This window comes from Rhinopithecus bieti, unplaced genomic scaffold (genome assembly GCF_001698545.2).
Source record: "Rhinopithecus bieti isolate Rb0 unplaced genomic scaffold, ASM169854v2 scaffold_33652, whole genome shotgun sequence".
Lineage (NCBI taxonomy): Eukaryota > Metazoa > Chordata > Mammalia > Primates > Cercopithecidae > Rhinopithecus > Rhinopithecus bieti.
The window spans coordinates 4,428,110-4,450,059 of NW_016814761.1; the positions used below are offsets into that span (position 1 = coordinate 4,428,110).

Here is a 21,950-nt window from a genome sequence, read left to right on the forward strand (position 1 = left end):
TGACCTCGTGATCAGCCCGTCTCGGCCTCCCAAAGTGCTGGGATTACAGGCTTGAGCCACCGCGCCCAGCCGGTCTCGATCTCTTGACCTCATGATCTGCCTGCCTCAGCCTCCCAAAGTGCTGAGATTACAGGTGTGAGCCACTGTGCCCAGCCAATTTTTGTATTTTTTAGCAAGAGACGGGATTTCACCACGTCAGCCAGGCTGGTCTTGAACTCCTGACTTCAAGTGATCTACCTGCTTTGGCCTCCCAAAGTGCTAGGATTACAGGCGTGAACCACCACGCCTGTACTCACAATAGATTTAAACTAGAAATCGATAATTAAAAAATTTCTGGAAAATACCCAAATAATTGGAAATTAGAAAATATATTTCTAAGCCACCAATGCTCAAAGGAGTCACAAGAGAAATGATAGATGCAACTAAATGAAAATGAAAACACAACATATCAAAATCTGTGAAATTCACCCAAACCAGCACGTAAAGGGAAATTTACAGTTCTAAAGGCTCAGATAACAAAAACTGGTTCTTCGAGAAGATGAATAAAATTGATAAACTTATAGCTGGACAGTTCAGGAAAAGAAGTGAGAAGGCTCAAATTAGCACTATCAAAAATGAAAGGGGGGTATTGCTACAGATCCCAAAGTATTAAAAGGATAAGATGTGGGTATTACAAATAACTGTATGCCAATAAATTAAAAAAACAGAGATACAATGAACAAATTCCTTGAAGGACACAAACTACCAAAACTTACTCAAGAAGAAATAGTTGCCCGAATAGGCCTTTACAGTATTTACTGAAGGAACTGAAATCTGTAGTTAAATATTTTCAGACAAAGAAGTCCCTGCTCAGATGGTTTCATTTGTGAATTCTACTAAACCTTTAAGGAAGACATGATACGAATTCTGCACAAATGCTTCCAAAAAAGCAGAAGAGAAGACATTCTTCAATTCATTTGATGAGGTCCTGACACCAAAATAGAGAAAGAGAAAACTACATGGAGATAAAATCCTTGACAAAATTTTAGTAAATCAAATCCAGCAATATATAAAAAATAATAATGTATAATGACTAAGAGAAATTTATCTTAGGAGTGCAAGATTGGTTTAACATTTCAGTATTAAATTCTCAATGGTTGTAATGCACCATTTTAACAGAAAGAAAAAGAATATAAACAGCTCAAAACATGTAAAATACCATCTAATAAAATTCAACACAATTCATGACAAAAAAACTCATTAATTCAGGAATAGAAGGGAACAACCTCAACCTGATAATGGGCATTTATAAAAAAGACCTAGAAACAGCCATCAAATTGAATGGCAAAAGATTGAAAGAATGGTAAAAGACCTACGTTAATGGTGAATATATCATGTTCCTGGATCAAAAATGGAATATTGATATGATGTCAATTCTCCCAAATTAGTCAAGAGATTCAATGTGTTCCCAATCAAGATTTCAGCTGGCTCTTTTGAGGAACTGGGCACTGTGATTCTAAAATTTATACAGGAATGCAAAAGACCCAGAGGATCCAGATATGAAAAACAAGAATAGAATTAGATGACATATACTATCTGAATCCAAGACTTTCTATACATCTACAGCAATGAACACAATATTGTAGAACTGGCAGAAGGACAAATAGACCAATGGGACAGAAAAGGGAATCCAGAAATATATCCATACACATATGTAAATTCATAGGTGCCAAGGTGATTTAATTCAACAAATGCTGAATTCAACAAAAGTGTTTAATTTTGATCAACTCCAGCTTCTTTCTATGCTTTGTTTTTTTGTGTGTCCTATATGTCCAATGTTGTTCTAGAACTTTTATAGTCTTACTAAATTTTGGTCTGTGATCTGTTTCTACTCATTCTTGTTTACTTTGTGAGGTAAGGGACAAGAATCATTTTTCTCCCACACATCAGTCTAATCATCCTAGAAGCACACTACATGTATGTGTATGTGTATACTAATTCCATTTATATAAAGTTCAAAATCATAGTGGGAGATTATTAAAAAATAACCTTTTAAAATTTAATTTTGTCATTTGCTAAGAAATAACAAATACTTTCCACATGACATACACCATTCTAAGCAATTTTTATGCGTTTGAATTCAATTTCACAACAACCCTACAAATTAGATGCCAAGGAGGATTCCCAAATGTGCAAATGTATGCACAAAGAAGTTAAATAACTTGTCCAATGCCACAGAGCAACTAAGTGCTACAGCTGGGAGGTGAAGGCAGACAGGCTGGCTCTAAACACTACGGCACATTGACTCCCAGTGAGAGAACTTTAATGGAAAGATGGAGGGATGGCAAATGTGCAGAAAGAGGTGGGAGGAGGAGGATGGCAAAATTCCCATCTTCCAAAGAAAAATAATCAGTAGATACTGCCTTAAACAGGAGGCGGGGAGGAGAGAGGGATCAAAAACTACCGGTATATGCTGAGTATCCCTTATCTGAAATGCTGACCAGAAGTGTTTCCGATTTTGGAAAAAAAAAAAAAAGTAAGTGTTTCTGATTTGGGAATTTTCAGAATCTGAAATATTTGCATTATACCAGTTCACCATTTCAAATCCAAAATCCAAATTACTCCAATGGGCATTTCCTGTGAATGTCATATTGTTGCTCAAAAAGTTTTAGATTTTGGAGCATTTTGTATATGGGATACTCAACCTGTGTAGGCATGTTATGAAAAAATTTGGACAAAAAATCAGAAGGAATAGCTAAATGCGAAGGCAACAGTAAGCCTCCAGGGAATGGCTCAGAGTAGAGCACCGTTATACAACACTTAGCCTCATAACACTATTTCAGGTTTTAAAAACCATATACACATTGCTTTGATACAAATAATTTTAAAATTTTCAAAAGATTTAAACATTTACAAAAGAATAGGCAAAAAGGTGTGGCTCATGCCTAACCCTAGCACTTTGGGAGGCTAAGGCAGGAGGATTGCTTGAGGCAAAGAGTTCAAGACCAGCCTGGGCAACGCAGTGAGACCCCGTCTCTACAAAAAATAAAAAGAATTAGCAAGACATGCTGGTGGGGACCGCTCGCGCCATTGTTGTCCTAGCTACTCAGGAGGCTTCGCCAGGAAGATTGCTCGAGCTTAGCAGTCTGAGGCTGCAGTGAGCTCAAAGTGTCCCTCAGCCTGGGTGACAGAACAGGACCCTGTCTCTAAAAAACAGAAATAAAAAATTAAAAAAGAATAATAACTATCATTTATTGAGTTCCACTATCCATGGTACTTTCCTAAGCATTTTCAATACACCTCTCTTGGAATTCTCCTAACAATACGGAGCTGGTCCTATCATTATCCTTACTTGCTCATGAAGAAACAGATCAGAGATTAAACTGCTCAGGGTTGGCCAGGCACGGTGGCTCATGCCTGCAATCTCAGCACTTTGGGGAGGCCAAGGCTGGTGGATCACCTAAGGTAAGGAGTTTGAAACTAGCCTGGCTAACATGGTGAAACCCCATCTCTACTAAAAATACAAAAATTAGCTGGGCATAGTGGTGGGTGCCTGTAATCCCTGCTACTCTGGAGGCTGAGACAGAAGAATTGCTTGAACCTGGTAGGCGGAGACTGCAGTGAGCCAAGATTGTGTCGCTGCACTCCAGCCTGAGCAACAAGAGCAAAACTCCATCTTAAAAAATAAATAAATAAAATAAGCTGCCCAGGGTTAACTAGCTAGCAAGCAGCAGAGCTGCGATCTAATCAGAGTCTAGAGTCCACATCTCACCTCCACGAAGGAAGATGAAGCCCTAGAGGTCACATAACAGCAATAGAGAGGGAGGGATATTTGGGAGGTGGCTTGGACAGGAGCGAGTGACTTACCACTGGCTGGAGGGAGAAGATGGTGAGTTAGGAGGGATTTGAGAAGGATGCCGAGGTTGCTGGCTTGAGTACCTGAGGACAGTTGGTCTTTTCCTCTACCCCAAGGTCCACGGAAAGAGGAGCAGAGATTCAAGCCTCTGAGAGAGAGCTCACGAGTTCAGTGACATACATGGACAGTCCCTAGGTGTCTATGGGCCACCTGTGGGCACAGGCTCTATGGTGAGCAGAATCTGTAGTTCTAGAGCTTGAGAGGGAATTTGGTGCTGCTGCAGTAGGACTCATCCACGTGCAGGCAGCCACTCTTCTACCCCAGCACACTTGAGGAACACAATAGGCTCACTACACAATGGCTCACTACGGTGGTGATTTTAATGGGGGCTCTTCTTCTTGCAGTGCATGTGTAGTGTGGAGGAAGGGGGTTCCTGGAATCCTGGAAGAGGGACCAGAGACATGCATATGTCTGAAAAAAGCCTCAGCTTTGAAAATCTCTGCTACGGTTGCAACCTGAGTTACATGACATCAAGCAAGAAGAGACAAAATGCAAATGGGCAGGAGTCTACCTCAGAACCGTGGGATGTGGACATACAAAGGGACGACAAGGCTGAAGGAGACCAAAGCAAAGTGTCCCTGGAGATAAGAAGATGAACGAGGGGACATGGTGCAGGGAGGGCAGGGAGTCTGGACAGTTCATGCCTGAGACCCTCCTTCCAGCCTTTCTACCTGGTCCATCTCCTGTTTACATTCTTGCCTGGCCTTTGCTGCCCCTAGAGTCTGCAACTTTTAGGGCCACTAACATGTACCTGAGTTTGCACAGACAATCAGGAATTTGCCAAGGAGACAAGGAAAAGAAAGGGCCCTGAGAGAGAACAGCATGTGCCAAAAACACAGGTGTGGAACGGGTGTTGCTTGGTGTGTGCTGGGGAGGAAGTGAGCAACAAAAACATGGACGAAGCACAGGAGAGATGAGGCTGGGCCCAGGCTAGGAAAGGGTTCCTCTGCCATGGTTTTGACTGAGGGGATCAATCTTGTCTTCAACGAAGCTCACACAGCAACAATGAGGAGAACTGACTCCAAGTGGCAGAGCTAGGCCACAGAGCAACTGGTTCTGAAATCAGCTCAATAGCCCTGGCAAGATAGGATGAGGGCTTAGATGTGAGGATGGGAAGGAGGGCCCAAGCTCTCCTTCAGGAAGGGGTCCCAGAGGGCCCTTTCTTAAATGGATACGAATGGGGTTTGGGGATTGGGCTGGGGGTGGGGTGAAGAGAGATATGTTGACAGTACCACTACACACCACTACCATTTACTGCACACTTCCTAAGCCCACTCTGTGTATGGAGTCACGGAATTCTCCTAAAACCCCCAGAAGGTAGGCCCCCCTACCTCCAAAAGAGTGGCTCTGTCACTTGTGCAGATATTCTCCCTGCTAGCACACAGTCAAGGCCCTAAGTCTAGGGAGCATGGTTCTTCAAGGCCCATGCTCTCCCCCATGATACGACACAGGTTAGCTCTTAGGGAAGAACATGGATACCATGTGAGGTATGCAGGACTGAAGGAGGAACAAAGACCGAGTTCTGTAGGAGACTAGGTCCAAATCATGGGTTGGAGGCATGGGCTTGGAGGTCACATGACACAGGTGAAGGTGAGGTGTCAGAGGGAGGTGAGAAACATGGGAAGTCAGGACACAGCTTGGGGAAGACCAGCATTTATCAAATCAGTACGAGAGGCCAGGAGACTGCAGTGAGGAAGCACGATTATGAAGCAGTAAGGGAACTAGAGAAGAGAGAGGAGCTTCAGTCTGAGAAGTGGGGATGTGTCCTGCAGTAAGTGATGTCGGCTCCTCCCCTGGTCTCCAGGGCCCTGTGGACTGGTCCCTGTTGGCTCACCAACCTCCCTGCTGTCTCTCCTGGTTCTTGCTGTGGGTCCTCCAGCCACCCCAGCCTCTTGACCCCTCTTCCAACCTCCCTAGCCCTCCTGCCTCACGGTCCCTGTTGTTCCTCATGCCCATTCCAGCTCTTTTCTACCCACCATCCCTCACCACCACCACCTAGTTCACTTCCACTCTTCAAAAACTTTTTTTTTTTCTTTTTTCTTTCTTTCTTTTTTTTTTTTTGAGATGGAGTCTTGCTCTGTCACCCAGGCTGGAGTGCAGTGGCACGATCTTGGCTCACTGCAAACTCCGTCTCCTGGATTCAAGCAATTCTCCTGTCTCAGCCTCCCAAGTAGCTGGGATCACAGGCGTGCACCATCACATCTGGCTAATTTTTGTATTTTTAGCAGAGATGGGGTTTCACTATGTTGGCCAGGCTGGTCTCAAACTCCTGACCTCCTGACCTCATGTGATCCACCTGTCTTGGTCTCCCAAAGTGCTGGGATTACAGGTGTGAGCCACCGCACCCAGCCAACTTTTATTCTTAAACTTAGAATTGAAAGTCTAATCCATTCATCTTTCAATATTTAAATGCCAGTGCTGCTAGGTGCTTCACATCTCCACTCATCACTGTAGGAAACAGTTATCCCCACAGGCCCAGGTCAGGTCCCTGTCACATTTTCATAGTATTGCACATTTCTCCTTTGTAACACAGGAAAGGGCTGAATAAATCATTTCTGGCCGGGCGCAGTGGCTCACACCTGTAATCCCAGCATTTTGGGAGGCCAAGGCAGGCAGATTACCTGAGGTCAGGTGTTTGAGATCAGCCTGGTCAACATGGTGAAACCCTGTCTCTACTAAAAATACAAAAATTAGCTCGGAATTGTGGCAGGCGGATTCCCAAATGTGCACCTATAATCCCAACTATATGGGAGGCTGAGGCAGTAGAATTGCTTGAACATGGGAGGCAGAGGTTGCAGTGAGCCGAGATCGTCACTACAATCTAGCCTGGGCGACAGAGAGAGACTCGGTCTCAAAGAAAAAAAAGAAAAAGAATAAATCATTTCCTGTACGCTAGTCATAATGTAGCTCCTCCTTGTAGGTAAGGTCTACGAGGACAGAAGTCCATTTTGTCTAAATCAGGGGTCAGCAAACTTGCTCTGAAAAGTACCAGACAGCAAATAATTTTGGGTTTGTGGGCCATCAAGTCTTAGTTGCAATTAATCAAGTTGGTCATTGTAGCCCAAAAGCAGCAAGACAATAATTAAATAATTGGGTATGACTGTTTCAGTAACTATTTACAAAAACAGGAGGTGGGCGAAAAGGCCCCAGTTTGCCCACCCCTGGTCTAGGCACCAGTACCCAGTCTAGCACCTGGCATACAGCAGGCACTCTATGAATAAAGAAAACTACCAAGAAAAGGCCATTTGACTTTGGCTATTAGATGGAAACTGGTACCAGGGGAAGATGGTTTTAGTGGCACGGTGGGGTGGAGCTGAGATGACAGAGGGCTGAGGAGTGAGCAGCAGCTGAGGAAGTAGTAACTTCTCTTTCAGGAGTTCCACCATCTGAGGGGTGCTCTTGTGGTGGAGTGGGGTGGGTTCGGAACCTGTGTGCAGGCTCTGACAAGATGATAGGGCTGAGGAAGAAACAGGGTAACTTATGAAGAGGTGGGGATCCAGAGCTCAGGGGTATGTTTGGGGTTGGTCACAAAGGAGGAAGCCACCTTCTAAAGCTGAGAAAAAAGAAATAAAGAAAGGCAGAAAAAAGAAAATGAGGAGAAAGCCTTGTATGTTGTTTTCCCTGTAAAATTGTGAGCCAAATCTCCTGGTGTAGAGAGTGGACTAGAGGCAGCTCAGGAGCCACAGGCATCTGGCAGATTGGGAGCCACTGGCAAAACAAGGGAACAGTGGATACTCAGGAAGGGACCACAGGCCTCACCAAGATGCATGAAACTACACCCTTCAGTTTTCTCGCTTCTTATTTGAGAGAGCACTTCTAGCCAAGGTGGTGTCTGGGTGTCTTATGGGTTTTGGGTTTTCAGCTCTGACTCAGTGTGAAGTGTGTCACTCGCTGAATCACCAGCAGTACTTGCTGTCACTTCCCAACACTTCACTTTCCCATGCAGGTAGGGACAGGAAAGCCCTGAGATGGATGGGGTCACGTTTTACATGTGTCATACCCAGCTCTTTCTTAAAGGATATGGAAAAGCATTTTAATTGTAGAAACTTATTGGCGAATTTCATCTCCATGCCTTCAAATGTATAAACCCCACAGGGTTTAAAAAAGCAGAGAGGTGGCAGGGCACGGTGGCTCACTCCTGTAACCCCAGCACTTTGGGAGGCAGAAGCGGGCGGATCACGAGTTCAGGAGATCAAGACCATCCTGGCTAACATATGAAACCCTGTCTCTACTAAAAATACAAAAAAATTAGCCGGGCATAGTGGCGGGCGCCTGTAGTCCCCGTTACTTGGGAGGCTGAGGCAGGAGAATGGCGTGAACCTGGGAGGCAGAGCTTGCAGTGAGCCAGGATCCGCCACTGCACTCCTGCCTGGATGACTCTGTCTCAAAAAAAAAAAAAGCAGATAGGCTGGGTGCAGTGGCTCATACTTGTAATTCCAGCACTTTGGGAGACTGAGGTGGGTGGATCACTTGAGCCCAGGAGTTCAAGACCAGCCTGGGTAACACGGTGCAACTCCTTCTCTACTAAAAGTACAAAAAATTAGCCAGGTGTGGTAGCGTGCATCTGTGATCTCAGCTACCTGAGGTCAGAGGATGGCTTGAGCCCAGGAGGTTGAGGCTGCAGTGAGCCATGATTGTGCCACTGTACTCCAGCCTGGGCGAAAAAAAAAAAAATAGATAAAAAAATATTGAACACATAGGCCAGGCGCGGCAGCTCATGCCTGTAACCCCAGAACTTTGGGAGGTTGAGGTTGGCGGATCACCTGAGGTCAGGAGTTCGAGACCAGCATGGCCAACATGGTGAGACTTTGTCTCTACTAGAAATACAAAATTAGCTGGGCACGGTGGTGGACACCCATAATTCCAGCTACTCAGGCTGAGGCAGGAGAATCGCTTGAACCTGGGAGGCGGAGGTTGCAGTGAGCCGAGACTGCGCCACTGTACCGCAGCCCGGGCAAAAAGAGTGAAACTCTGTCTCAAAAAATAAATAAATAAATAAATAAATAAATAATAAATAAATAACCTCTGATAACAGGAGCTCATAATTTCTCAGGGTACAATCTTATGGCAGTTTCTCTCCTGGGCTGTAAAATATTTCTCTATTAGTTAAAGAATGATCTGTGTAGAGCACAAAGGCCAATATTAACCTAACGATGGATAACATTGATTTTTTCTTTAAATGCTGGAAACCATTTGAGGGTTTGATGATAAAACTACAGCACAGCACCTATTTAGTTTTATAAAGCTAACATAGTATTGAAGCCTATAAAACACAATTTCTTATGTAGTCAAAGGATTAGTATTGCAAAATGAAAAGTTTTCTTATAGAGTCAAAAACATATGAACAATCAACTTTACTTATCCATAGAACCAGAGAACTGAAAAAACCTTCCATTTCAATACGAATTTATTAATTTCTTATTACTACCAGTACAGGCATGTGTAAGGGTTCAGATTCAACCTACTACTTTCAGGATGGACAAAAACCATCTAAATGTCTTTTACTTGACATGTCTGAAAGAATAGCACCAGGATCTATTTTCATCTGCCTTATTTCAAGGTGTAATTGTTGTTGATATTTATAGACTGAAGTTTCTGTGTCTATTCTAATAATTAGCAGAACTCCAATTCATATTTGCATCTTTAAGTTTTCACTCCCAACAAGTTTGAAGATAATTTTCCTAAAATACACAAATCCTCACTGGACTCTTTCAAGTCTTCCAGAGATGATGTGAACCAGCGACTCAGAATTCAATGAATATAAAGTGCAGGGCCTACACCTGTAACACACTATGTATTTGGAAGGATTTTCAATGCACCTTCAGATGTGTATCAAATAAAAATCTCTTACCCTATTGTTGGGTTGATGTTTGGATCAAAACTGTCTTCCACAAACCGCCACACAATACTCGATTTACCTACACCTGTATCCTGAAAGAGAACGAGACGTGTGACTGAGAAAAAGTTTAACTTTTGGCAGGCACCAAAAACTACTTTGTGGCATACGTTCAGGATTTTAGAAAATCACCCTAGATGTGTAAATTTTATAAACCGAGGAACACAAAAGCGGTTGTCATAAAAATTTAGTGGAGTAATTAGGAAATTCCAAATGTGCTAAAAGAGCGAGGTTTTGCAGTTTTAAGACAGATTAGGACCTTTTGAAAGAGCCAAAGTTTCTGCTTCGTGTAAAAGTAACAAGTCCACTTGCTTTCTAACATGTTAGTAAACTTTGAACTCCTGGGTTACCTCTGAGTAATCCCTGAAGAATCCTAGCCCCACCCTATTTTGGGGAATAAAGATTAGTTAATGGAGTTCCTGTCTATCTTTTAAGGCGGAAACTGTAATGACAGCATCAATTTCAGACAGAAGGCTTTGCAATGGCCAACCTTGTCCTTCCTGACAAGACAGGAAGCTGAAGCTTCAAACTAGTCTCTGGGGCTTCCTGATTTGAACACCCCCTGTCTCCACGGCAAGAGTTACTTGGCAAAGTAACTCTTTGGAGAAGTGGCAGGGGTATCCCACAAGTTCAAAAACACCCCCAAGAGACAAAGTAGGCTAATGCTGCTTGTAAAACCTAAAGACCTCTTACGGGTTCTACTTTGGAAGACTCGGCCAACTCCCAACTAATACCTTGGTAAGTTGGGAGAAAACTATTTAAAACCCTTTCCTAACCCAGATGCAATGGAGAGGCAAGGCGGGGCTGTTTGCTCTTTGAGGGGCGGGAAGAGTCCACGGGCTCCAGGGAGGGGAAGAGGAAAGGGAAAGGTCCCTCCGGTCTCCAGGACCTTATGGAGGGTGCAAGAGGTGGGCGGGACAGCTCCTGACCTGGAGGGAGGGTCCACGGGGCTGGCAGACGGCGTCTTGGACGGGGGATGGGGGAAAAGAATGAGGGGACATGGGGGATCGGGGTCCCTGCCAGCCCAGCCTCCCGTGGCCCTCCCGGCCGGACCCACCGCCACTCACCCCGAGCAGACACACTTTGAGCTCCCTCAGCGCCATGGCCCGGGAGCCACGGGCGCGGGCCCGCCGCCGCCCTAAGTTGAGAAAGGAGAGGCCGGGCCCAGCAGGAGCATCCCCTGGCGCCGCTGCCGCCAGACGGCCCAGCCCCGGTCCGCGCAGAGGCGGCTGCCGCCCGTCCTCCGGCCCTAGGTTCTGCCTGTACGCTGCCAGCCGCGTGGGGCCCGCCTTAGCAGCCTGGACGCCGCCGCGGCCTTCCGGGCGCCGCCGCCGCCGCCATCTTGGGACGCCGGCCGGGTCACCTGACCTCCCCGCCCACCTCGGCAGCCACCTTCACTGAGAGGGCGGGGCCGACGGCCGGCGCGGGCCGGGGGCGTGGCCTGAAACCGACGGCCCCGCCCCTGTCTACAGGCTCCCCCACCCCTGTCCGTCCCGCCTCCAGGCCCATCCCAAGATGGCGGGTGAGTGGGGTTGGGTTCGGGGGACGCCAGGGGTGCTCACCTCCCTCTCGCCCCGTGACCACCCCGCGAGGCCAAGGGGCCCCTGCCCGACCCCATCCTCTCTCGCCGCAGCCCCCTGGTAACTCCTTGTGTGCTTCTTGGTTTTCAGAGATCCCCCTGTACTTTGTGGACTTGCAGGATGACTTAGACGACTGTAAGTAAGAGTTGGGGCACCCCTATCCCTCCCTGGGACGCTCTCAAAGATTTCAGGGTGCACGAAGCGCGGGGCGGGGGACTCTCAAGCCAGGCCCTCCTCGTCGGGAGCAGAACAGCGGGACCCTCAACTGCCTAGATCCACTGGGGGCCGTCCCTCCCCGCTGGGCGGGGCGGGCTGAGGGTGGGAGCCCTTCCCTCGAGGGAAGGATTTTTATTGTTGGGGAAACTTTTGACTTCCTGTCACTTCTTTTCTTCCTACGCCTGCGGCTGCCCCGGGGTGGGCGGAGGGGGTAGTTCCAAGTCCTAGTCGACTCGTGGTTGGTGGGCGGGGGACCCACCACTTGGGAGTTGGGTGACTTCCCTCTCAGGGCCTCGCCCTTTTCCTGGGGACTTTTAGGAGTGCTGGGGGGTTGGGGAGGTCCCGCTCTCGGTGTGGCCGGCCACGGAATTCACGGACTTCTTAAGTGCCCTGGCCACAAGCCCAGCTCCATCTCTTATCCCATGGAGTCCATTGGCCCCCGCATTTCTTGGGTGGGTCCCTTGTCCCTTCTTGCCCTCTTCTTTGAAATCATGTTAAGGGCTGGTAGCTGGGGGAGGTGTCATCTTGGAAATCCAAGTTCACATTTGTGGTGAAGGAAGGAAGCGTTTCCTCTCCCGTCAAGAAACATTTATTGAGCAGCTACTTGCTCTGGGCTCCGGACCTGCAAGGATGTGTTGGAAACAGCTCTATACGCAGGGAGCTCACAGGGTGTGGGGGAGAGCCTACTTGTAAACAGAAAAATAGCAAGCACCGGAGTGCTTGCTGGTGAAGAAGCCCTATATAAATCATCCAAATAACTAACATTAATTGGGGGCGTACTGTACGCCAGTCATATGCAGTACTTCCTCTCATCTTTCCTTCCATACCTGTAGGTTTCCTAATAGTAAAAGTTGGTGTGTACTGAAAACTTACCTTGGACCAGACAGCGTTAAACTCTTTTGTTTTGAGACGTAGTCTTGCTCTGTAGCCCAGGCTGGAGCGCAGTGGCACGATGTCGGCTCACTGCAAGCTCCACCTCCTGGGTTAACGCCATTCTCCTGCCTCAGCCTCCCAAGTAGCTGGGACTACAGGCGCCCACCACCACGCCCGGCTAATATTTTGTATTTTTAGTAGAGACGGGGTTTCACCATGTTAGCCAGAATGGTCTTGATCTCTTGACCTCGTGATCTCGTGATCTGCCCACCTCGGCCTCCCAAAGTGCTGGGATTACGGGCATGAGCCACCGCACCGGCCCAGTGTTGAACTCTTGACACACATTAACTCAGAGGGTGCAATCTCGGCTGGGTGCGGTGGCTCAGGCCTGTAATCCCAGCACTTTGGGAGGCAGAGAGGGGCAGATCACTTAAGGTCAGGAGTTTGAGACCAGCCTGGTCAACATGATAAAACCCTGTCTCTACTAACAATACAAAAATTAGCCGGGCATGGTGGCACACGTCTCTAATTCCAGCTGCTCGGGAGACTGAGGCAGGAGAATCGCTTGAACCTGGGAAGCAGAGGTTGCAGTGAGCGCCACTGCACTCCAGCCTGGGCAACAGTACAAGACTCCGTCTCAAAAAAAAAAACAAAAACAAAAAAAAACAAAAAAACAAGGGGCGGTTTTGTTAAAGTAGCATAACACTTTTGAAGGGTCAAAACAAGCTGACAGTTAAGAGCTCGGTGTCTGGAATCCGATGGCCAAGAGTGAAATCCCCTATCACTGTTTACTAGCAGTGTGATCCCAGGCAAGTCAATGTACCACTCTACGCCTCAGCGACCTCATCAGTAAAATGGGCATTATAGCGGCCCACCTCAAAAGGCTTTTATAAGGAATTAAATGATTAAAGGATTTAGCACAACGCCTACTATGTAATAAACATTTGGTAAATATTGGCTGCTGTTACTGTGATTAATGTGATCATTATTAGTGGTTATTTAACAGTGTTGAGCCCGGTACGGTATAGATCCAGGTTTACCGAGCTGCATGTTTCAGCTGGTAGGCATGCTCAGATTGAAAGAGTTGTATCATTTCCATTGATAAACAATGTTTAGCTGCCCTGTGGTGCTTCTCATTCATAGATTTGGTATTTGGTCTGACTGGAAAGCTATTTTCTAGCTGTTTCAGTTATCTAACCACCCCAAAACTCAATGGCTGAAACCAACAGCATTCGATTTCCCACAAATCTGTGGATAGACTGGGTGGTGATTCTGCTTAATGTGGTTTCATTTGGGGAAGTCCGAATGATGTCATTTACGTGGGTGGCATAGGTCCTGGCTGTTGGCTAGGAGATCTGCCAGGACTATTGGCCAGGACCTCAGTTCTCCGTCAGGGGCCCTTTCCACTTGAATGTAGGCTAGGTCAGCCTTCTTACAGTAGAGTGGCCACAGGGTAGTTGCACCTCTTTTCTGATGACTGCCTGCCTTCAGTCCTTTTTTGCCTATGTATGTACAAAAAAGGAAGTAAGGGATTATATAGGAAAAAATTATGATCTTACTTTGGACAAATCTTTGAACAAATGTTAGTGTTTGAGACTTGTGATTAAAAAGGCTTAATAACTCTTTAGCAGACAGCTGAAGACTTGCCCCAGTAAGGAAGGAAACCACCGTTACGTCTCTGAACATAACCACACCTTGGGTAGGACAACTCTGGGAGCCTCCTGGGGGCTTCCTGTTTGGGCAAGGGTAGGAGCTGTGGAATGCTGTACCTTAGGAGTTTATAACATAATTGATCTGTACGCGAGGGCACGCTCATTCGTGCCTCTCTGCTTCTACCCCTACACCTCCCCATGCTAGTATTGGGAGGTATTATCATACCATTATTGGCAGAAAGAACCCTGAAGTTTTATCCTCTACCTCCTGGCGCTCTGACACCTGTAGCTGTGTTACATTGGGTGAAACACTCACCCATCCTGTTCAGTTCTTTGGAAAATGGCATGAGAATGGGAGCTACCTCATAGGACTGGTGTGAGGGTTAGATGGATAGACAGAAAACATTCTAGTCTAGTGCTTTGTATTCAGTGATTTTTATCATCATCATCATCTTTGCTGGATTTTTACATAAGAGCTTATGATTCAGTGTTACCAGCTGCTACTCTGTGAGGTAGGTGGGTTTATTCCTCTTACAGATGAGAAAACGGAGAATCAGGTTGAGTAACTTATCCATTGTGGTACAGCTCATGAATGGTGGAATTCAGTCAAATGTAATTCCTTCTGCTCTTTTTTTTTATTCCACCACATGGATCAACCTCATAAATATTCTTAACCTAGGGGATAGGAAATGGATGTCAGTTTGGGTGGTACTGTGACTGTGGTCCTCCTTGGGCATTTGTGTCTAAATGATGCGACACCTCTCTGTTTAGACTGTAGGTCCCTTGGGGTAGGGACACAGGTCATCCTTTCTATAATCCAATGTCTCGCGTGATCTAGGTGCTCAATTAATGTTGTTAATGTTAACGATAATGGATTACGAGGCTTTTGTCTGATTTACTTTGTGATTCTTTATTATGTTTGGCTAATTTCAAAAGGGAGCCGTAATGAATGGATGTCTTGTTTTTTAAATCATTCAGAGTCTTCAGGCCATTGCAGCACAGAAGAGATTTGTTTTCAGAGAATTGGCTTGCTAAAACAATCTAAATTTCTTCTCTTGAAGGCAGAAAGTATGTGGGATGGCCTGGCGTATTGGTTTTCATGTTGAATTGCATGTGGAAGGTGGAGCTGTATGTCTGTGCCTAAGCATCTACAAGCCTATGAATGTCTGGTTTTGCTTATAGCATATGGAGGCTGAAGAGGTGTTATTGTTGGTAAGGTTTGTTTGGCCAACTAGAATTTAAATGTGTGTCAGTGATGGGTGAATAAAAAATGAGGGGAGCCTATTGCAAATATGAAGAGACACCTAAGAGACCTATCAACAAAATACAATATATGGTCATATTTGGATCTTTAGTTGAACAAACCAACTATAAAAATACATAACTGAGACAGGGAAAATTGAGTTTGGACTGGGTATTAGATAATATTAAGAATTGTTTTGTTGGATATGATAATAGTGTCATGGTTTTGTTCAAAGGAAAAGGGCCTCATCTAACAGAAACAAGCATTCGTGGGTGAAATCATTTGATGTGTGAAGTCTGCTATCAAATACTGCAACAAACAGTAAATACAAAGTCAGGAGAGGGATAAATGGAAAAATAAATGGCAGAATGTTGATACTTGTTGAAGTTGGTTGCTGGGGCCTAGTCTCTCTATTTTTGTATATGTTTGAAAATTTCCATAGTAAAAGGTTTAAAGAAGGGAGATGAAAGTATCACATATGATCAAACATCTGTGGGAAGAGTTGGAAGGCTGGATTCCAATTCTGAAGTCACTGCAGAGTTCTTGTAAGATACATTTAGCTTCAAAAGACTGACTCATAAAATACCTTAGTGTTTGGGGGTCAGTGTATTTCTTTTCAAATGTTTAGCTTTGAAGAGATATCTATTAAAGAACTTGGAAGAGGATATACTTCTATCCAACAAATGATATCTGGACATTTGGTGAAAACAGGATTAGCTAAGCCAATGGAATATAGAGAGAATCATGGAATCTTAATGCTAGGAGGAGCAGTGTATGTTCAACCTTGAGTAAAAGACATTTTCCAAAGCAAAAAGCATTCTGTGTTACCTGCCCACTTTGTTCTGTGTTTGTAAAAACCTTCTCAAAGACAAGAACCAAGCCCCCAAAGCAGAGAAACTATATTAATCTGAGTCCTAAACCAAACCATTGAACTTTTTATCTGAACTATGATATATGCTTGAGTCAAAGATGTTCAGTTTTGTAAAATAAAAATCTCCCTGTCAACTGAAATAATTTGAACAGCAATATCTAATACTTGGAAAATAGAAGAAAACCCAGAGATCAAATTATTCTCTATATCAGATTGGCAATTTTTTCTGGAAAGGATCAGATATTTTAGGGCTTGCTGGCTAGGAGATCCCTTCTCTGCTGTTGTAGCCTGAAAGCAGCCATAAATAGCACATAAATGAGTAGGCATGGGTGTGTCCTAATAAAACTTCATTTACAAATACAAGTGGTGGGCTGAATTTGGCCTAGGGAACGTGGTTTGCTGACTTCTTCTCTAGCTCAGAGTTGATTTTTTTTCCGTTAAAGCCCCTAGGTCTGTTGGTCAGCTGAGCCAGCCAGATCAGTATCTTTCCCACTAGGTTTAGCTGGGAGAGCTGAGCTTTGTTGAAAAGCCTCTGTTGAATAACCCTTGACAAGTTGCTCAAACTTCATGTCTCATTTTTCCCATTTGTGTATGAGAATGGCAAGGAACAAGAGTCAGAGTGGTGGGAGCGGATCCACCTTGCTTCCCTTCCCGTCGTCGTAATGCGTTTTACTTTTGTTGCTCTGTATTTTCTGGTTCCTGTGAGGCAAACAGATGAACATTAGCAATTCCCACAAATTGCCTCTGTTTAAAAAGAAGAGTTTTAAATGGCTTTCTTCGTCACAAAATAAGCTCTTGTAAACAAATTTTGCGACAAACCCTAGTTAACAAAAGGGAAAGTAGCTTTGACCTTCAAAATACCAATTAGTTTAACCCTGTTGGGAAAAATGTAAGAGGTGAGGACAGGTATTAGTGTCCATGCTTGGAAAGTCATTCATGCACATAACATGTTTCTCCATGTCTTCCAATGTATCAGCCTTCCCAAAAGTGTTGGGGATACAGTTGTGGGGAAGCCTGGGGCTCAGCTCCTGACACACCCACAGCCTGGCAGGGAGGTTCCTGCAGTGTCTCAAGGGTCCAGGCAGAAGAGGGAACACAGACCTGGGCCAGTAAGAAGACAGGGCCGGGCTGGGTGTGGTGGCTCAAGCCTGTAATCCCAGCACTTTGGGAAGCCAAGGTGGGCAGATAACTAAGGGTCAAGAGTTTGAGACTAGCCTGGCCAACATGGCGAAACCCCGTCTCCACTAAGAATACAAAAATTAGCCGAGTGTGGTGGCGTGCACCTGTAATCCCAGCTACTAGGGAGTCTGAGGTGGGAAGATTGCTTGAACCTGGGAGATGGAGGCCACAGTGAGCCAAGATTGTGCCACTGCACTCCAGCCTGGGCAACAGAGCAAGACTCCGTCTCAAAAAAAAAAAAAAAAAACAACAATAGAGAGGAAACAAAGAAGACAGGACAAGGGTAGGAGGGGAAGGCTTCTGAGGGGAGGTGGCATTTGAGTTTGGGCAGGCGGAGGAAGGCGATGGGCATTTGGGTGGTGGGTACAAAGGCAGAGGATTGCATGATCCTGGTCTGCTTGGGACTCGGTGACAGAGAAGGGTGGAGACTTGGGAACAAGGGCTGTGTGTGAGGGAGGCAGTGGGAGAGACTGGGAGATAGCACTGGGGGCTGTCAGTAAAGAATCTGCTTTACCAGCCTAGGGTTTAGACTTAACCTGGGAGGCAGTAGCGCATCCCTAAGCATTGTGGAGTTTCTGTCTTAGGAATACAACCCAGGCAGTGGTACAAACACTGCCCTTTACTTAGAACTAAAAGCATGTCAAGCTCTGCTGTGACACGTTATTGTTGTGACTGAAGTACAAAAGCCCATGGGCTGGGTGTTTTTAATCCCGTTTTATTATTGCAAGGCTCACAGCAGGCACAGAAAGGCTAAGTAACTTGCGCAAAGTAACAAAGCTAGTAAGTGACAGAGGTGGAATTTAAACCAGGAAGTCTGGCTGCAGAATTTATCTTAACCACTATCCTTTGGAGGACTCATCATTCACTGGTATATTCATTCATTCAACTAATATTTATTCATGATGTTAGGCATCGTGGACACAGAAGAGAATAAAACGAACCCAGTTTTTGCTCATATGAAGCTTTCAGTCTAGCAGCAGAAACAAGACACTAAAGAGGTAAGCAGAAGGGCGTATAGCAGGCGAGTGTGATCCAAGGTGCCAGCACAGCGTGGCTGCGTCCAGTGGCCAGAGAAGGCATCTCCAGAGCCCTGAGAGGTGCTTCTGAGTTGAGATTTGAGTAACAAGCTGGAGATACTCGCATGAAAAGCCAGAGAAAGCCTCCCGCGTACAGCTCTTCCTTGTCAAGGACTAGCAGGAAGGCCTGTGTGTCTGGGCTTGTGTGTCTGGAACAGTGAATAACAGACACAGGAGGTGAGTGGAGGAGATGGGGGCCAGGCCATGCATGGCCCTTAAGTCCATTGTAAGGTAAAGTGTTGACCTTTTATCCATGGAGTCATGGGAGCCACTGGAGAATCTGAACCAGGGAGTGACTAGAGCTGCTCGGTGCTTTAAAGAAAGGAGGAAAAGCTGGGGTGGGATGCCCAGCGTGTTCCTGCGGTTCGGGTGGAGGGAGTGGGGTCTCAATCAAGGAGATGAGCCTGGGAGTGGGGGATGGGGTTGACAAATAGTTCCGGTGGTGAGGGAAGGGTCAACTCAGAGACAGGGTCTCACGGAGAACTTTTCTGACACTTCCATTCCCTTCCACCCAGACTGGGCTGGGCGCCCCTTCTTTGTGTTTGCTGAGCCCTGTATTTTCCTGTGGCAGCATTTGCTAATTTACTGATAGCATTGACCATTAGAATGGGTCTTATGCTTCTTTGGGTGCCTGTGGTCTAACATAGTGAATGGCACTGGGCAGCACATGAGAAGCAGTGCCACAGATCCTGGTGGCATTGTCGAGGACACCAGAAAGCCGCCTTGTAGGGTTCTGGAGCACAGTTAGGACTGGAGAGGAGATGTGAAAGTCATTCGTGGTGAGTGGTAGCTGGAGCCATGGGAGCAGGATGAGAGGGGATGTTGGAGAAGAAGGTGAAGGGGTACTCCCTGGGCAGCAGAGCCTTCTAGAAATTAGCCATGGAGGTAGGAAACCAGGAGAGCCTTGGAGCCAGGGTTTTGCTTGGATAATCATTTATTTATGACGCTTGCCCCAGAAGGGTCCGGTAAGATGAGGATTGAAGACAGGCCACGGATTTGGCAGTTAGGGGGTCTTCATTCACCTCAGTGAGAAGTAGTTCAGCACATCCAAGAAGTGGAAGCCAGATTGGAATTAATTGGGAAAGTTTTGGAAGTTGAGGCGGTGTGGTCTGGAGTCCAGTAGCTCAGTGGTCAAAGTGTCCAGTGCCTGGTAGCCAAGGCGAGGAATACAGCAGGCGGTGGCTAGGCACTGGGCACTTTGAGGAATGGTCACTGCATTTGGGGCTCACAGTCCAGCAGGAGAAAGCACAGCCTTTCAAGAAGCAGCAGCTGGAAGGGTTCAAAGGGCTTTTCATCAGGGATGGAAGATTCCAGCACACGTTTGCATGATTTATGTGTACTCTGAAAACCTTAAGAATTTGAATAACCCACCAATTCTCCTGGTTATATGCCCAACAAAACATAGACATATATTCTCAAAAAACGTGTTCATAGTTGCATGTTGCATGATTCTTTTTTTTTTTTTTTTTTGAGATGGGGTCTTGCTCTGTCGCCAGGCTGGAGTGCAGTGGCGCGATCTTTGCTCACCGCCCGCAACCTCTGCCTCCCGGGTTTAAGCGATTCTCCTGCCTCAGCCTCAAGTAGCTGGGACTACAGGCGTGCACCCACCAGGCCCAGTATTTTTGTATTTTTAGTGCATTGGGGTTTCACCAGTGTTGGCCAGGTGGTCTCGAATCTCTCTGACCCTCATGATCTGCCTGGCCTCAGCCTCCCCAAAGTGCTGGGATTACAGGGCGTGAGCCACCATGCCTGGCCAGTCACATGATTTTTTTTTTTTTTTTTTTTTTTTTTTTGAGACGGGTCTTGCTCTATCGCCCAGCTGGAGTGCAGTGCTGGATCTCAGCTCACTGCGATGCTCTGCCTTCCCGAGTTCATGCCATTCTCCTGCCTAAGCTGGAACTACAGGTGCCCGCCACCTCGCCCGGCTAGTTTTTTTTGTTTTTTTCAGAGAGACGGGGTTTCACTGTGTTAGCTAGGATGGTCTTGATCTCCTGACCTCGTGATCCGCCCGTCTTGGCCTCCCAAAGTGCTGGGATTACAGGCTTCAGCAACCGCGCCCGGCCTCACATGATTCTTAAGAGTTGGAAAATGCAATCTACTCACATATTCATCATGACTACAAAGGATTGTAAATTCTGGTGTGTTCACACAATGGAAAACCATGCAGCTGTAAGAATGGATGATCTATAATTCTAATCAGTAATACAGATAATTTCACAAACATCTGAAAAGCCAGACACAAAAGGGTACACACTAAATGGTTCTATTTGTATGAACTATAAAACCATGCAAAGGGAATCTAGGCTGTTAGAAGGCAGGAGAGTTGCTACCCGTTGCGGGAGGTGGTAAGTGGAAGATAGCAAGAGGTGGTTTTGGAGATGCTGGTAAAGTTATCTTGCTTGGTCTGAATGCATTGCTTGATTGTTTTAACTATTTCGAACAGTATGAAAATAGAGGATCCTATACCCCAACATTCATCCCAAAGATTTTGACTGTCTTCTGTAACAATTTTTTTCTTTTGCGTTCTACCTCAAGTCTGACTAGAGAACTCACTGCATTTGTAAGTAATATTGTTCAATTCATTCATTAATGCCATGTAGACTTTACCACCCTCATCTTCTCCAACTCCATCCCTCAAGTGGGCAAATTGGAAGGAGAATGGAGATGGGTAACATTAAAATGGAGCATACAAACTGCTTTGAGCTGCAGAGTTCTTTCCTATCAGGTAACCTGAGTAAATGTTTCCCATTGATCATCAACTTATAAGTCAGAGTTGCCTGGGCATGGTGGCTCACACCTGTTATCCCAGCACTTTGGGAGGCCGAGGCAGGTGGATCACCTGAGGCCAGGAGTTCGTGACCAGCCTGGCCAACATGGTTAAACCCTGTCTCTACTAAAATTACAAAAAAAAAAAAAAAAAAGAGAGAGAGAGAGAAATTAGCTGGGCATGCTGGCACACGCCTGTAATCCCAGCTACTCAGGAGGCTGAGGCAGGAGAATCGCTTGAACCTGGGAGGCGGAGGTTGCAGCGTGCTGAGATCACGCCATTGCACTCCATCCTGGGCAACAAGAGCAAAACTCCATCTCAAAATAAAAGTAAATAAAAGAGTCATAAATAATGACGGGTTTTGGAAGCCATGATTAAAGCCACAGATCAAGGAGGAATTTCCATGTCGGCATGGCATAGAAAGGATGGCTGCTCATGATTTAGGCTGGTGTTTGCAGCCAGCCCATTGCATAGTGCTAGTAATAACCATCAGTAGCCCTCAAAGATTTGCAATATAAAACATTATGCATTGGATGGATCTGCTCATATGAGAGCTAGTAAATCAGTGTGGGTCTTGTTAGAGAATGACATTTATATAGAGAAAGTTTGCTTACGCAATTTGCCATTTGAATTTAGTTAACAAGGACGTGAAGTGTGCGGGGTCACTTCCCACCAAAAGCCAGTGAAGAATCGAGAGTGTTC

The 21,950-nt window shown here is 45.8% G+C and overlaps 2 protein-coding genes across 8 annotated transcripts in view; one reads left to right on the forward strand and one right to left on the reverse strand.

Moving 5' to 3' along the window:
• RAB22A (RAB22A, member RAS oncogene family) overlaps positions 1–11,170 on the reverse strand; it is a 62,360-nt gene extending 51,190 nt beyond the window's left edge. The window contains exons 1-2 of the mRNA XM_017852070.1: positions 10,859–11,170; positions 9,747–9,826 (exon numbers count right to left, since the gene is read on the reverse strand). Of these exons, the coding sequence (XP_017707559.1) occupies positions 9,747–9,826; positions 10,859–10,894 (116 nt within the window). The 5' untranslated portion in view covers positions 10,895–11,170. The remainder of the gene's footprint in view (positions 1–9,746; positions 9,827–10,858) is intronic.
• Positions 10,296–21,950, forward strand: part of LOC108515310 (serine/threonine-protein phosphatase 4 regulatory subunit 1-like) — a 96,299-nt gene continuing 84,644 nt past the window's right edge. For 3 of the 7 annotated variants that reach the window (XM_017852062.1, XM_017852064.1, XM_017852065.1), the window contains exons 1-2: positions 11,250–11,313; positions 11,462–11,506. In XM_017852062.1, coding sequence (XP_017707551.1) covers positions 11,307–11,313; positions 11,462–11,506 — 52 coding nt within the window. In that variant the 5' untranslated portion in view covers positions 11,250–11,306. Of the gene's footprint in view, positions 10,530–11,249; positions 11,314–11,461; positions 11,507–21,950 lie in introns of those variants that run through there. The other 4 variants (XM_017852066.1, XM_017852069.1, XM_017852063.1 and 1 more) reach the window with 3 other exon arrangements.